The 16,741-nt window shown below is 34.3% G+C and overlaps 2 protein-coding genes across 6 annotated transcripts in view; both read left to right on the plus strand.

Annotated features, from left to right (window-relative positions):
* The first annotated feature begins 382 nt into the window (after window positions 1-382).
* Window positions 383-10,052, plus strand: Paip2 (polyA-binding protein interacting protein 2). 5 transcript variants are annotated; one of them, XM_017617534.1, is made up of 5 exons: window positions 383-425; window positions 504-570; window positions 7,797-7,974; window positions 8,586-8,686; window positions 8,818-10,052. In XM_017617534.1, the coding sequence occupies exons 3-5, from the start codon at window positions 7,831-7,833 to the stop codon at window positions 8,945-8,947; spliced, it is 375 nt and encodes a 124-aa protein (XP_017473023.1). In that variant the 5' UTR covers window positions 383-425; window positions 504-570; window positions 7,797-7,830; the 3' UTR covers window positions 8,948-10,052. The 5 variants fall into 5 exon arrangements, 4 of the variants coding, with proteins under 4 accessions (XP_017473023.1, XP_017473022.1, XP_017473025.1 ...); XR_001847684.1 differs by lacking the exons at window positions 383-425; window positions 504-570 and adding an exon at window positions 5,857-6,118 and having other exon boundaries at window positions 8,818-9,057; window positions 9,235-10,052; XM_017617533.1 differs by lacking the exons at window positions 383-425; window positions 504-570 and adding an exon at window positions 5,857-6,118.
* A 2,784-nt stretch (window positions 10,053-12,836) lies between these two features.
* Window positions 12,837-16,741, plus strand: part of LOC108363996 (mucin-5AC) — a 27,827-nt gene continuing 23,922 nt past the window's right edge. The window contains exons 1-4 of the mRNA XM_017617538.1: window positions 12,837-13,690; window positions 13,820-14,040; window positions 14,203-14,897; window positions 14,960-15,014. Coding sequence (XP_017473027.1) covers window positions 13,475-13,690; window positions 13,820-14,040; window positions 14,203-14,897; window positions 14,960-15,014 — 1,187 coding nt within the window. The 5' untranslated portion in view covers window positions 12,837-13,474. The remainder of the gene's footprint in view (window positions 13,691-13,819; window positions 14,041-14,202; window positions 14,898-14,959; window positions 15,015-16,741) is intronic.

Consider the following 16,741-nt stretch of genomic DNA (forward strand, 5'->3'; position numbering starts at 1 on the left):
ACGCTACTAGGACTGTTCTCTCACAGGGGCGGTTGTGCTTAAGGCCACTCCGAAAATAATTAGATTATCGAAAGTCCAGTAATTTAAATTATCTTTAATTTTATAATGTATTTCGAAACTTGGGAGAATGAAAAAATTTTTAATTTTCGGTTTACTTTTTTATCCGTATTGTTTTGTTGCTTATTCCGCCTAACGTGTACCTTATCTAATTCCACAATTCTGCTATTTTTTCTGATTACAAAAAATCGCTATTCTCAAATATTCAATGAAAAAAAAAAACGTTCAAAAAATACACTGGATGTCTCAAAAAAGAAACATCCCTGTTAGTTTGCCCAGCGTATTGCAACCCATTTTTATGCAGGTAAATAAATACATCACTGAGTTCTACGGAGCGACAACACTGTCGGAACGAGCTACAAGATTTTGTACGTGTGGACGTCAAATTTTTTGTGTATAATTTTTAATAAATTTGTAGTGTTAACGAATTATTGCAAAATTTTCAGTGCAACTTTTGAAGCAGCTATTCTTTGGCATTTTAGCAGATATAAGCGGATTTACAAAAGTTCTGGTGTAAGTTAAATTTCTATCGTTAGAAAAAGATTGTATTTTGCCTTTGATGGCTGCAGAAAAAATGACACAAGCATCCATGTATTGTGTACACCATCTTGTTTATATTTACATATACCCTAGGCGGATTTTAGAATTGTAAAAATTTCCCGGACGTATTGAAGGCACCTCCTAACGGGTGTCTGACGGGAAAAGTTCAGTTGTGTGACATTCCGACTAGATCTACATATGTATGTACATAAGTATATTGTTAAGTGGGCTAATTCCAAAAATATTTATAAGGCGCGGTGCACATTACAGCGAGACGATATGAAAGCGGATGCGTAGCGATATTTTTTCGAAACGGCCGATAAGCAAGCGATATTAGTTGCGTTCCAGATGCTTCACGATTTGCAGGTTTTTACAGGAAGCCGTTCCAGGTGACCACCTTCCATAAGATTTATTAATGGAGAAGACAGCTGTTCCTGCAAAACGTTAGTGTGCACAGTTTTCATCGCTCCTACCAATTCCCATGTACTCAGCATGTCGATGACGCTTTTGTATCGCATCGCATACATCGTTTTATCGTGCCTAAAAGTTTTAATTTTTTTATTCTTACTCCATAAAAACAGATTTCTATATAATAAACCATTCCTGTACAAAGCACGCCGTTAAAAATTAAAAACTTAACAAAAAGGATAACGAGGTTAAATTGGGATTTAATGGTTTCTCACATCTTCAATGTTGTTAATCAATGCACGGTTGATCCTTGTCATATGTCGACCGCAGTCTAGGGCATAGAGACGCATATTTTAATCTTATATTTGTGGCTTATCATCCCTTGATGATAACACAACAAAAATTGGATAGCCAAACACTTAAGTTACTGCTTCAGGATCGCAAGGTATGGTAACTCCCTAGCGAAATGTTCGGAATAGTATCAGCATCTCTATCCTTTCTCCTCCGACTAAAGGGGCTCCTCATGGAAGGCTCTTTTTCAAAAAGGAAAAAAAAATCTTTGATTTCACCGACAAACTGCCTTCGTCCCACGAGTACGCTCAGGATCATGACAATATCAACAGAATACTCTTCTATCTTACCGCAGTATTATGTACTGATTTTTCCTGTCGCTGTCGTCAGAAGCCCTTCGGCCCACGAACGCGCTCAGGGCAACACAACCCTTAATAGATTTCTCCTTTTTCCTATCACAGGAATCTAATAGTTTAGTCTTTGTCCCTTTAAGTTGAAAAGGATAGAGGTGCCACTCGCCTTCTTTTTTTATAGCAGCCTCAAACTAATCGGAACGTAACCTGCTCTCTACTTTATTTAATAACAGATGGTTTCAAAACTTTCACAATTTGTATGGAAGTTCTAAAGGCTCGAAAGGTGAGCTGCTCACTCGTCAAATATACAGTATTTCTCGCTTATATGCCCTTCGCTTTTTGGCGACGATTTTACCCCTTATGAGATTTCCCCATATAAAAATGGTTCGATTTTCCCGCTTATATGATTCCCCGTTTAAGGGCACCAGAATTTAGATACAAAAGAGTAATTACATAATTAAATTTCCTCGGATATAAGCGCAGGGCGAAAATTTCAAAGCACCCAACTTTTTGACGCCGAAATTTTACAAGAAATATTGCATTCGTCTTCGGATGAATCCGAAGGTGAAGCCGAAGAAATAGTATCAGAAAGTTTGCCAACTACAAAGGAATAACTTCATGCAATTAACATTTTAAATAAAAGCTTTGAAACAAAAAATAACTTGATGCTATGGAATTGCTAATTTATAAAGAAAAAAATTCAGTAAAAATTAACGGATTTCTTTAGGATAGGTATTTAACAATGACATTTAATGTAGTGCTTTGTTTTGCGATTTGGCTGGGATAGCTATTTTTTATTATTAATTCTAGACTTTTTTGTTTCATAACAGCCGAATGAATTTAATTTTTGTTTTAAGTATACATGAATGTACTTTATCACCGAAATAACTATACATAATTATATCGTTACTTTAATATAGAAAGGCCCTATCTCACGTAGCCGCTGAAATACAAAAGCCGTTACTACAACCTCACATACGCGGTTTTGGATTTTATTGATACGCGTTTTTGTACTTTGAACGATGATATGCATTAAAAAAAATCTGTTTTAATAATGTATAAAATGTATATCACTGTCAGCCGCTGTGGTGTAGTGGTAAGCAGTGCGCGCTTCCATTCTGCTGCGCCTGGGTTCAAGCCCTGGTAAAAGCAACATCGAAAAAAAATAGAAAAAAGGTTTTTTCTCAACAGCGGTCGTCCCTCGGCAGGCAATGGCAAACCTCCGAGTGTATTTCTACCATGGAAAACAGCCTCTCATAAAAATACAATCGCCGTTCGGAGTTGGCGTAAAACTGTAGGTCCCTCCGCTTTGTGTGACAACATCAAGGCGCACGCCACAAATCGGAGGAGAAGCTCGGCCAAACACTAACATATGTGTAAGCGCCAATCTATTATTATTATATCATTGTATTGTTTGAATTCTCATTTCCACGTGCGTGTTTGGCCCCAAAGCGCAAATTTTTTTATAAGCGTCGAGGATACTTATAAGCTATTTTTAGGATATAAGGTTTCTACGGTTATTAGCGTCGAAAGTTTTGCATTTTTGACGACGCTTATAAGCGGTAAGAACTGTAAAACATATCGCACACGATCTACAAAAGTGACACAATTAAAAATTTGGAAGTTTTGAAATTATGCGCTAGAAATGTACACAGAGCTTTAATTTACCTTTAAGCGAGCGCTGGAGCAAATTTTTGCTATAATTTGTTGATTAGCATTTGCTAAGAAGGAGTTTTTCCGATTTTCTGACTACCGTGTAATATGTATGTACATATCGCGCCCTAACCGCCAAAAAGCGGTAAGCGAAAATTTTTTCAAATTTCCTTTTTGATGCAAAAATGCATCTGAAGGTCTAGGAGAGGAGTATTGCTGCATCAAAAATAAAATTTCGAACAAATTACGCTTACATATTTTCGGCGGTTAAGAGTCGATATGATTTAATTCTATTCTACGCTGGGTTCGGCAAAATTAGTTGTTAGTTTTTAATAAACAACTATGAATATCAACATACCAATTTGGGTATTAAAGTTTCCTTTGCGGTGGTGGACTCGGTAACGAATTTTTGTTATTTATCATCTAAAAAAATTTTATTTTCTATCTACATAGTTTATTGTTTGTTAGATAAATAAAATAATTGAAAAATAAGTACATACTTGTGTGTGTTTATTCTTGAGCATTAATTCCATTTATTTATGTGCAATACATTTGCTTCCGTCATTGGTATGCACATACATGCATACATATATAGTGTACAAACTAAAAATGAACCGGAAACAAATTCAAGGAAGTGTTGCCACAGCAAACATTTTCAATACATGTTTGTAACCAATTTATATTTTGTATGTACATAAATATTTAAATATAAAGTTAATCGTGCGACATAAAATGTCGATACAAATGCATAAGCGGTTAAAGACGCCTTAAATATATGTACCTACTCACATAGTACAGCTGCGGTCAAATTAATAGCATCAAAGTAATATTGTTTGCAAGTCATGTTTAAATATTTATTTATTTTTTTTATTATTAGTAATATTAGCCATAATTTTATATATTTTGTGGGGCAACCGTAGATCAATATGAATCAATTTAGGAGAAATTGAATACCGATTCTCAAATTTTTTCAATCGATTCACGGATCGAATCGGAACTAAAAGATCGACAAAAAATCTAATCGTCAGGGCTCGATTAACCAATCTTTATTTAATGGATTTACAAAGGGCATCTCTAATTCGTACTCGAAGATTTTCAACGATGAATGTAAAATGCTGATTGTGGAGTAGTCTCATACTACTTCATAAAGATAAATTTTGTATAATAGAAATGTGTTTTTTTTTTTATTACTCGGGTTGATTCTTATGGGAGAGCTACCTTATATATGTATTACTGTGTTTAAAATTAATTACTTACCCTCCAAGGACATCTCATGTTAATGCATGGGATGCTACCGATTTCTAATGGATCTGTTCATTTAAGTTTTAAGGTTTTGTTTTTCTAAAACATTTTAGCAGTTGTTTTTAACTAGCTTTAATAAAAGGAGGAGTTTATCAATTAATCGAAGTATATTTTTTTATGTCATACCCGTGCCACAATCAGTTCGTATGCCTCAACACTTAATATTTGCCTTTGAAACTTATAAAAATGTATTTATATTTATATTATATTTATTTATATATATTAATAAATCAAAAGCTTTGATACAAAGTTTGTTAATTTCCCATAGCTTGAAGTGAGGTTTCTTAGAATCGATGGATCTTAAAGAAAATCGTTCATCCTTTTCACTAATTTTAATGGGAAAGTAGTGAAAAAGGATGAAAGATGTTATTAAGGCAAAAGGCGACATGACAAAGTGTTAAACAATATGTACATTTTTCAAGGTGCTATGTATTGAATTGGAAATGCATTTTATAAGAGTGTGGTAAGATCTTGCTATTTACGTTGTGGTTTTTGTAATTTCTTTTCTTTTGCTCTTGATTTTAAGAAATCATATTTCATCACCAAACTTTGCATCGAAAACTTTGATTTATTAATATATGTATATATGTGTGTATGTAAAAGTTTCAAGTAAAAATATTAAAAAGTGTTCTTGGCATACGAACCGATTGTGGGCTGGGTAGTATATTACCGTATAGCTTAGGACCTCGTGAACGTTTTTCATAGTTATTTATCGGAAAGCATATACTTCAAGGGTGGTCCTCTACTATGTATATTGGTTTAGTTTCGGTCATTGGATAATGACGAAATCACGGTACTCCTGAATTTGTTCATGAGCATTGATGTGAGTTGGATTTTTTGCTCAAAAATTACTTATTAATTGTATATTCTGTATTGTTATCATTTCGTTCGTGTTGTTTTCGTGTCGCCCAACACTTTCTTATACATTTCATAGCTAAATGTAGACGCAACATAAACATACATAGCCACACTGCTGGCAATATTCTCTTGCCTTCGAACAAAACAGACCGCACTTCGCTCCACCTGCCCACATGTGTCACTTACATACATACCTATGTATTTTTACTATGTACTCGCACACCATTGTCATGACGAACAACCAACGACTACCTACACATGTATGTACATACATACATACATAATATGTACCTGTCCATATATTTGCTTTAACTCACACTCGTATAGAGAAATCCATGAACTCGTCTCTTGAACTAACTTGATTACTTGTGTAGCTATGTCAATCTGAGTCATCTTCGGCGGTATCAGTCAGTCGAACGCCTTCATTAACACACAACGCAGTGAAAAGGCTTTAATATATAAAAAATATTTATAATTCAATTCTTCTGTTTGCCTTTTGGTTTGTTTGTTTTACACAGCTGTTTTAATTGTTTCTTTTTAAGAACGAATTTAATTCGTCGTATTTTAATAAATTAATTGAATTAATAACGCTACAAGTCAGGGGCCGATAAGAAGACGCAAGTAACCAGTCCTCCAGCAGCGCATTGATCTCATTAGTGAGTGAGTCCACAACGGAGTTCTTGAAAAATTTTTAATTTTAATTTTGTTTGTATTAATTTTAAGCTATGTACGTGCTGAGGCATATGTATTTTCATACATACATATGTGCACGTGAACATATGTGGTGCATATATTTGAATAGTATAATACTCACACAAACGCCTGGTAAACAAACATTTTGGCTTCCCTCAGCTTTTCAGTTGAACTACAGATATGTACTTGTAAACACTCACAAAAAAGTTCTTTGGCCATTTACCAAATGCGAAAAAACTCGTAAATAAATAAAAAAAACCCGATTAGTAAAGATTATAAAAAAAATTTAAGTATAAAAAGGAGCAACCACAAAAAATTACTTGTATTGATAATTTGAGTGAATTTTTACTGAAATCAGCAATTTTTGCTTTAATTAAACGCGTACGTGTGGTGAAAGGTGCATTAAGCGAAAACAAGATTTTATTTACTCAATTAAATGTTTTGCGTCGTAATTTTGTGCTAATATGCTTGCTATTCACAGAAGTATTTTGGTTTGATTATTTTATAAAACTGTATCCAATTCTACAACAGAAACCATGAAAACCAAAATTTCCCTGCTGAAGTCTAGAAAAAAGAAGTCTGATGAAGAGATGTGGTGATCTCCGAAAAAGCTGCTATAACTTCTACCGCTTAGACTTTGTTGCTTTTTCAATTTTTCCTAATAAAACAGTCGTGGTACAAAGCTCAATAAAAATATTAAAAACAAAATTTCAAACTTTGTGGAAAAGTAAGGTATATTCTGCAAACTTTCAAACTTTTCTAAACAGATTTTTTAACAAAAAATTTGGGTATGCAGTTTTAAAGCACATTAAATTTGAATACAATAAAGTGCAAATTTGAAGGTGCTGAAACATCGTGTCGATTTTTGATAATTTTTTTTACTGAAGAGTTCTTTAATATAAAGATTTTTAATTGAATGGGCTATACAATTGCATGCACCAATTTTTCCTAAAAGAAACTATTAAGAAGGCTTTAAATTTTGTTAAAAATATTTTTGTTGTATATGAATTATATTTTTATTAAAAGAATTTATTTAAAAAAAATGAGAAATATATACGATAATCAATGCAAAATACGTACTTCTGTGAGTGACTATCTGTGGTGTAATTTCTTTATAATAATGACAACTCTATTTTTGGTTTTTTCTGATTTGATGACTTAATCAAATTGTTAAAATCAAAATGTATTTAACTTAATGTGATTGACTTTAGCGTTTCTCTAATAAAGCCATCCCATAATGTCCAATTGATGGAAAATTGTATAAATTTAGCATCGTCTCGTATTTTTTGACTTTATAGTACCTTAACAGAGAGCCGCACTCAGTTGTTAATCATAGTTTGTACCTGATAACACAGAACTGCATTACAAACATTTGAATTATTTTAATTTTATATTCTTAGCAGAAATACATACATATTGGGCCTTATAAATAAAAACTATGCAATTGCTTTTTCTTGAAATTTCAAACCTTTTACTCGATATATTAAAATAAAATTAATTAAAACGTTAAAAATTTTATGAAAAGGCAATTGCTTAGTTTTTATTCATAGGTCCCATTGAAACTAGAATTATTAAAAATGAAATATTTTTTTTTATTATAAACACTTTTTATTTAATTTTTTTATTCGATTATTTTTACAGTTGTAAAAGCTTCAAACAAAAACTGACAAACAAAATGATTGTGAAAGTTCCTTCAAATGATTGGTCTGACCAATTTGAATATGTAGTGGAGGAGGATGATTCCCTATCAGATTTGGAAGATGAACAGGATTTCTCCGAGTACTTGTGGATGGAGAATGAAGAAGAGTTCGATAAGAATGTAAGTAAAAAAATAAATAAAAAATATTTTTCAAAAATGTATGTATGTGTTGCTAGCCTATAGTTCTTATAATCCTACCTCAAAGGATAAGGAAGTAACTTTAAATTTCCATGTGAATTTCAACCCCTGCGAATTTGAATTCAAAGCGAATTTGCCTGCCTGAATATGAAGATATTAAACTGCTGCACAAGTGCACTTGGTTTCATGTAAAAAATAAGCCGTCTCTTACAACAGTATATATTTAGTATTTGCTGACGTTTGGCTTTTTTCTCTTCGTTCCATCTATGTGCTCTTCAATTGAATTGTTTGTTAAACAAGTAATTTTTACCAAAAAAAAAAACCGACGGTTGACGTGGTGCAAAATTATGCGGTAACATACATAAAAAAAAAAAAACCTCCTCCTTTTTTGGAAGTCGATTAAAAAGAAAAAGATTGCAGCACTGTTTAAGTATACTTGTGCAGCTGTTTAGTGCATATGTACATATGTATGCTCATATTTATGTACATATGTAAATTTATACTTATACACTTCCTGATTAGCATTTAAGCAAGTGATTTTTTATACAGAAATTCCCAGTATTTTATATTTATGCATTTTTCTTCTAACGCAGGAATTGAAACGTCTCGAAGAAGAGGACATTATGAAAGAGTGCATTGAGGCAATGCTTGAGGACGAGCTCGAAGCTGAATTGGCTGAGTGGCAGAAAGCAAAGTATGAAATTCAATCAAATTTAGAGCATGTGAAAAGTGAAATATCTTTAATTTTAATAATTTATGTGATATACATATGTACATATATTTGTATCTTTAATTTTCCATCATAATTATATTTAATTATTTAAGGACGGAAGAATTAAATGCAGCACTATCCTCGCTCGCTGTGAGCGAATGCAATGTAGAGCATTCCATTCTAAATCCTCTGGCCGCTGAATTCGTTCCGCAAAAGCATATAATTGATCTGGGTACTTCGTAAGCCTAACATTATTTATTTCACACACCACAAACTGGAATCTAATGCAACATACGACGTTTAAATAAAATCATCAAAACGCAACGCATCAACAATACTATCGGAAATTGTAGGTAATGGCCCTAAACAAAAAAAAAATCTAACCAACACAAAAACAAACAAACAAAAATAAACAGAAAATTTAATATTCTTATTAAAGTATATTTAAAGAAAACCAAACAAAAAATCACCAACCCATCAGCGTACATGTGCAACGCGAGTAATATTTACTCGCTTTTATTTTGTTTCAGTTGGCCATTAACACCAAGAGGCGCATAAAATTCAAGGAAAAGGAATCACAAATAAGCATACAAAAAACTAAAAGCCAAACAAAAAGCAAAAAAATAATTTTAAATTACAATAATTTACTCAAGCTGACTTTTTGTTGCCATGCGCTATTTCTAAAAAATTTTACAGCTAATATTTTAGCAAGTTGTTTGTTGCAAGTCCAACGTACAAATCGCTTTTAATTTATTGTGGGTATTTATACACATTTATATTCATATATTTTTCATAATTACCTCAACCCACGCATAACTTTCGAATCGTCCTATGTTATTATCGAGACGATCTACATGATTCAGGAAGACTCTTGCCTCAGACTGCAACAGCAGTGCAAACGAGAATGAGAGCATTTCGGCCATTTTTTGTTTGTTGTAAAAACATTTATCTAGTTTTAAATAAGTGATAAAATGATAAATTGTTAGTCCAGAGTTGATATTAGGAAGATTTGAAAAATTACAAAATGTGATTATTCACTACTGTAGCTTTCCGTAATAGCTGTCATGTATGGTATGTTTTTTTTTTCATTTTTATTTTTAATTCACATTCGTTGCAAATTCAATTCACACTAAATTTATATGTATTGCGATCTGCAGATAAATCACTATGTGCATCTAAAAAAATATTTAACATTGTCCTGTCTATATTAATATGCTTGAACGCTCCAAATTCCATGTAAAGTACACAGACATACCCCATTACAACCTTGTTTAGCTTTAATGGAAAATTGTAAAGTTATTTGTAATTTAAAATTTAACAAAAAAATTAATAAAGTCAAATGTAATGTAATAGGCGTCTTAATATGATTATCTAAAGGAGTAAATATTAACGAATGCAATAAACTAATTCCATAAATATCTGTATAAATTTTCACACATACATTACATACGTAAAAATAAAATACCGAATTACAATAGCATAGAGTGCAACCATCTTATTTACTAAATGTAATACCTAAATAAAGAATCATAAGGAAGAAACCAATAAATAAAATGGTGTACACTCGATTTAATGATATTTAACTTTGCCAACTCTTTATATTTAAACATATAAGACGCTCCAACTCTATATACATATGTATGTATTTATACATCAGCCTCGTAATATTGAACTGCTTCGAGCAAAATTATCTTAAAGACTAATGCTATTTATAGTGTTATAGTAGTTTATGAAAAAAACCCTAAAATATAAAAAAATAAATAAAATAAATAAAAACGTTTGTTATTAGCAAAGTGTTTCATAAGTATGCACGTATCTATACATATGTATATATGCATGTGCATATTATATAATGTAACACGTTAAGAATGCAAGACATGAACAAAAAAATATACTATTACTTAACTTTATGTGTGATATAAAAATACAAAAACTTAAAAAAAGTAACATTCTAAGAATAAAGCCAAGCAAAAAAAACTAAAAAAAAAACAAAACAAAACATAATCTCAATAAAAAGTATTATAGCAGTTAAATGGATGATTTTATTTCACAATCGAATTTTAATGGGTGATTTTATTACACAATCGGATTTTAATGGTCATGATTAGCTATACGGTGCTATATGCAGAATTCTCTACGAAATCCTGCTGTGAATGAGCGTGATAAAGTTGTAGCGACGGCGAGGTACCAAAAACAAAGAACTTGCTAAACTTCCTAGATCGTCTACATTCACCATTCCAAATTAGATAATAATCCAATTGAAATGATTAACTTAATTGCTATACAGTATGGTGAATACGTTACACTTCCGAGGTAGATGAGAAGGATACGTTTTGCATCTTCTTTGTATCATGTATTTTTTCTTTGGTTAGGTTTCGTTTAAGTATACAAAATCCTATTGGAATATTTTAGATTTTGATTTACGCTGACGACACACAATCAGTTTTGCCTTTCAATTTCCTCACATACATTGCTTGTCAAAAATCATCAAAATTGAAAGGCATAACGTAGATTGCATTCAATTTGAGAAGCAATTTCATTATCAACATGTCGCTTTTAAGAAAACAATCAGACCGATTCTGAACAGAAAGTCCCTGGGAGTTTTCTCTCTTTTCCCTTTCCTCGTATCATGAATAAAAATTCCCTGACGATTTTGAGCTGTCAAAAAAGTGTCGAAACAGCTTTTTTGAAATTAAAACTTCCTCCCAAATTTTTGGGAAAATGCTACTGGCAGTTAATTATTGGAGGATTTCTTTCTCGGGACAAACAAGTTCCCGGAGAACAAACTCCCCGGGAGTATTAAGACTTGGGCTGAATGTAACTAACTAGCTTCTGAAAAACATTTTCCATTTTCCACCACAAGCTTAGTATTTTTTATTGTCACAAAATTCGCATGCCGATGCTGAAAAGCTGACCAAAATTGAAAGCAAAATTGAAAGTGTGAAAGTATTGACAATTGAAAGGGGAAAATTGAATGTGTAACGGCCCGGTTAGTGAAAAAGGTAACCGGAACATTACAAGTTCAAGAATTTAGCTGATTCAGATTGCATTAAAATTTGCTTTCTGCGTTTCGTAAAAGAAGTCACAATCAAAGAAAAGAGAATACAAAATAAGTTAAAATCCAACACCAAAATCCAATAAGTTCCATTTGATTTCGAATATATTCGTTGTTTTTGTTGTTTTGTACTGATTGTCGCCGTGCGTATAATTTGTTATTATAATTTTTTTGTTTGTTCTTCGCCTTTTTTTTGTTCACCTTGTATGGGTCGTTCCGTTAACGTAAACCCGACTGTCGTGGGAACGGATATATTCGTATACGAATTTGTATGGTGAAATTAGCTACCCTCCCCAAGGTAGAAGTTCTATACAAGAGGTGAGCTTTTTTTTTTTTACTTACAAATCAAAGAACCCACCAAGAATTGGGAGTTCTATCCCAATTATTTAAATATCCAGATAGTATCTATGGATATTGGAATATGTTTAACGAAATGAATATCCGTATAGCAAAATTAACGTATATATACAGGATATTCGGATAACAAAACAGAACGGACATTAACCGGATATCCGGATTTTACCCATATACGCAAATATCAGAACGGATATCCGAATACAATCCAGAGCATAGTCTACATATATAAACAGGCGGACGTAAATTTATATCTGGCAAAGGACTTTTACCTCAGCGGCATTCTCCAAACCCTTTGAACTTTTATACTAATTCTCATTTGAATTTACGTCATAAGTGCACTAACATTTTTGTTTCCTACTGTTGTGGCAGGGGTGGATCCAGCGGGGGATTTTGGGGGTTAAACTACGTGCCAGTCAGTGGCGGACCCACGGGGGTATTTTAATACATAGACGCCATATTATACATACATATGCGCCATATTAAAACACACCCCGTGCGTCGGCCACTGACTGACACGTAGTTTGACACCCAAAAGCCCCCCGCTTACGACACCGTTGTGAATCCCCCATGTGTTAACTGCAGTTTCATAATTTTCTATGTTGTCAGCATTTTCTATGTTCTTTAGTGGGAGCCCCTACGACTCCATTTGTTCCTACTTTCTTACACAAAAACTTTCGATCTGGCACCTATATATAAGCTTTCAGCCGGCAACGCTAGAAACTGACGTTTAGCAATGCAAACATGGCGTCGTAAAATTGGTGAAGTAGCGGTAATTTTAGTAAGTTTTTCGTGTTTTTGGATGTTTCAAAATTGTTCTATGTGTGATCTAAATGTTTCTAATCATACATGAATCAATGTATAGCAAAGATATGTCAAAAATTTGATTAGATTGGTTATGAAAATCTATTATATTTATTTGCAAATCAGGGAAGTCTAGTTTCGACAAGACGAAAAAGAAGAAAGCGAAAATTGGTATAAAATAAAGAGCACAAGAATAGTGTTTGACAGACAAAGCGACAACAAAAAAACAAAGACGACGGTATCGACGTCAACGTCGGCAGAATGAGCAGGTGTCGCTGGCAGTAACTGAGGACGTGGGCTACTGAAGAACTACTAAACTTTTCTCATTGTAAACAAAAGCAGGAATGAGCATTTCATGGTTTTTCGTAACAATTGCGTAAATTATTTGCTGCATATTTTGCATACCTCACGAGCTCAGATAAAGCTTTCAAGCGCATAGAAATAGGAACAGACATTTTAATTAAAAGCTACGTACATATTTAAATAACTATTTGCGAGGCGAAACATTTAACGCTAAGAAGACCTCAATTCGCATGAGTTTTTAGTAATTAAAACACATGCCCATGGCAACGAGTTCATCTGCGGCAGCTGCATCGGCGACAGCTGTCACTGCTCCATCGTCGTCCATTAGTACACTTAGCGGTAGCAGTAGTAGTGGAGGTAGTGGTGCACCATTAATTAATGCAAATGCAGCGCAATTTCGAGAAATACACAAGAACACTTGGCTTAAAAGACTGACTGCTGAAGGCAAAAAAATCACAGTGGGCCCTAAGGTGAGTAATTATACTCATGATATGTTAATTTAAATAATTACTACATACTTAGTTCTATTAAAACATTGCATAGAAAGTTTTTCACTGTTATATGAAAATCGCATAGATTTAATAGTACTTTTTTTACAGAAATCTGATCGCAGTTGGGTTGTTTTCTGTGTACACGATGATACCGACGCGCTTTTGGAGGGATACGCAGAGCCTCGCCAAGCTGCTTCCCATAATCCCGAATGGATTGTTTCGATGCAGGACACATTGCACATCTCACATGCGCTCATTCCCAATTCGCACGAATTCGAATTTGTCGTCACGCTTGCTAATGAAGTGATACGCTTCCATGCAATGTCATGGTATGATGCACATCTATTACTCAACTTGCGCGCATAATGTAACGCATTACGTTTTATTTACAACTCACTGCACATTATATTACGCATTGTCTGGGACAATAGATTTACTTAGTATAGGAAACTTGTTTATAACTCAATGAAATTTATGTTTTCTTTTTACAGGGAAATTATGCAAGAATGGGTAGATACGCTGCGTTCCAAATTAAGAGAGATGAAAATTCTGTCGCCACGTGAGAATCTCTATACAAAGCTACCTGAAATACGTGCGCCACTCTTACCAACTCGTGATCCAACATCACCATTGCCAGCACCCCCACCGGTGCCAGCTGCCATTGTGCCAGGAGTGGAACGCGTTGTGCCGCCAAGTTTGGCGCAAGATAATTCTACTAGCGAAAGACGAAATTCAAATACTTCAGCCACAACTTCAACAATAACACCATCAGTGACTACATCAGCAACATCCTCCCTAAGCAGTGATGTAAATAGAGTAAATGCCCCAAGCAATGCTGGGACGACTGTTGCAAATACAAGCACTGGCAGCAGCACCTCTACGACTAATGCGTCAGCAATTTCAACTCAAACGACAGTATTACCAGCACTAACTTCTATGTCGAACACACTTACACAAAATCTGCTAAACATGCTCTCAGATCCTATAAGCGCCTATAGTGAGCAACTAAATGAAGTTTTACACATGGATGATTCGAGCTCTGTTGGTGATCCACATGACTTGCATTACGACGACGAGTTTCAATCACTCATCTTGAGAAAACAACTGCAACAATATGATCCTGTAGGGCCAACAACAAGTACGGACAACAGTATTCGTGTGGATATTGGACAGCGTACTTCAGCTGGTATGCTTATTTTCATTATACTTTCAATATTACAAGAATAGTAAATACATTTATTTTTCTAGAACCAATTAAGAACTGGGAATGTTTGATGCAGCCCGATTGTTCCTTGTCTACAAGGTAATGTACAAATAAACATAAATGAATAGAATTATGTAGTGCATAGGAAAACCAAATTTCGATGAAATCATTTACATAGGTAGGGTTTTTAGTTCTGGGGGGGCTTGCTTTTAATAGAGCAAGTTAAAAAAAACTATTTTCAATAAATATTATCACCACTACTATTCAATGTATACNCAAACATAAATGAATAGAATTATGTAGTGCATAGGAAAAACAAATTTCGATGAAATCATTTGCATAGGTAGGGTTTTTAGTTCTTGGGAGGCTTGCTTTTAATAGAGCAAGTTAAAAAAACTATTTTCAATAAATATTATCACCACTACTATTCAATGTATACTCAGAGAAAATCTTCGAAGAAGCTACAAAAAACGAAGATGTGGGCATTAAAATTAACGGACCATACGTAAATAATATCCGATATGGAACCGATACAACACTAGTGACAAAAAATCTACACGATCTTCAAAGAATTATTGACAAAGTAGAAAATTAAAGCAAATCTTTTGCTACCTGGGGATCTGGCTAAACGACGGATGGGACCATGATTGTGAAATAAAAAGCAGGTGAACTAGCGAGACCTGCGAGACAAATCGGGACGTGCCAATAAGGTTAAAGACGAGATTTCTTAAATGCTACGTATCGTCGACACTATTGTATGGATGTGAAGTTTGCACCCTGAGAGCCCCGAGTATAAACCGCCTGGAAGCATTCGAAATGTGGTGGTATAGGAAAATGCTAAGAATAAGTTGGACACTGTTTTAAACATGGCGCAAACTACCAGAGGCATACGAAAAGATATTACAAAAAGAAAAGTCGCATATTTCGGACATGTTATAAAAGGAAGCAAATACGATTTGTTACAACTTTTGATACAAGAGAAAATCGAAGGACGAAGAGGAATTGGTAGAAGAAAAATGACATGGCTCGATAAGAATGGACCGGCTGTAAAACAATTGGCGAATTAATAAATGCAGCTAGACACAGACAACAGTTCCAAGAAATAATAAATAACCTGACATGACAACTGGGGACGCAGGATCAGAATTTTTGTTTTGTATGCAATCGCAAACATCCAGCATTGTATACACGGAAGAAGAATAAATATTTCAACTCGAAAAGTTAAAAAATTGTTTGAAGCCCAAAAAAATCTCTTTCGACGGAAAAAAAGGAACAGTCCAGCGCCTTCGTCCTGCTCTGCAGGCTGTATCGGAGACACAAATAATCTGAGTGGTCGACATTCGTCGGTAATGTTTAGAGACAAAACGAGTAAGCAGCGAAAAATAAAACAGGGGGTTCCTCAGGGTGGTGTCCTTTCCCCGCTACTGTTTAACTTTTACATTTCAAAGCTCCCTCAACCACCAGAGGGAGTCTCGGATTGTCTCTTATGCCGACGATTGCTCGATCATGGCGACTGGGAATGGAATTGATGACCTGTGTTCGAAAGTAAACGGGTATCTCTCCGAACTTTCTCGCTTCTTCACTGCAAAGTGTCTAGCCCTCTCCCCTACGAAATCCTCCGCGACCCTGTTCACAACCTGGACGAAGGAGGTCAGGCTACCGCTGGGGATTCAGTCGGACACACAATTCCGACGGTGAATAACCCCAAAATACTCGGAGTAACATTCGACAGCCTGCTCTCCTTCTCTGCGCACTCAACCGCTATTGTCAATAAAGTACAGAGCCGCAACAAGGTCCTCAAGTCGCTAGCCGGCAGTACTTGGGGC

This window comes from Rhagoletis zephyria, unplaced genomic scaffold (assembly GCF_001687245.7).
Source record: "Rhagoletis zephyria isolate East Lansing unplaced genomic scaffold, Rhagoletis_zephyria_1.1 Rzeph_scaffold_01432, whole genome shotgun sequence".
In the NCBI taxonomy this organism is placed as follows: Eukaryota; Metazoa; Arthropoda; class Insecta; order Diptera; family Tephritidae; genus Rhagoletis; species Rhagoletis zephyria.

Excerpts from the sequence above, each read along its gene's own strand:
- Paip2 (XM_017617534.1), top strand. The coding sequence starts at position 7,831 with ATGATTGTGAAAGTTCCTTCAAATGATTGGTCTGACCAATTTGAATAT. Across the intron at positions 7,975-8,585 it reads AAGAAGAGTTCGATAAGAAT|GAATTGAAACGTCTCGAAGA; the intron begins GTAAGTAAAAAA and ends CTTCTAACGCAG. Across the intron at positions 8,687-8,817 it reads GCTGAGTGGCAGAAAGCAAA|GACGGAAGAATTAAATGCAG; the intron begins GTATGAAATTCA and ends TAATTATTTAAG.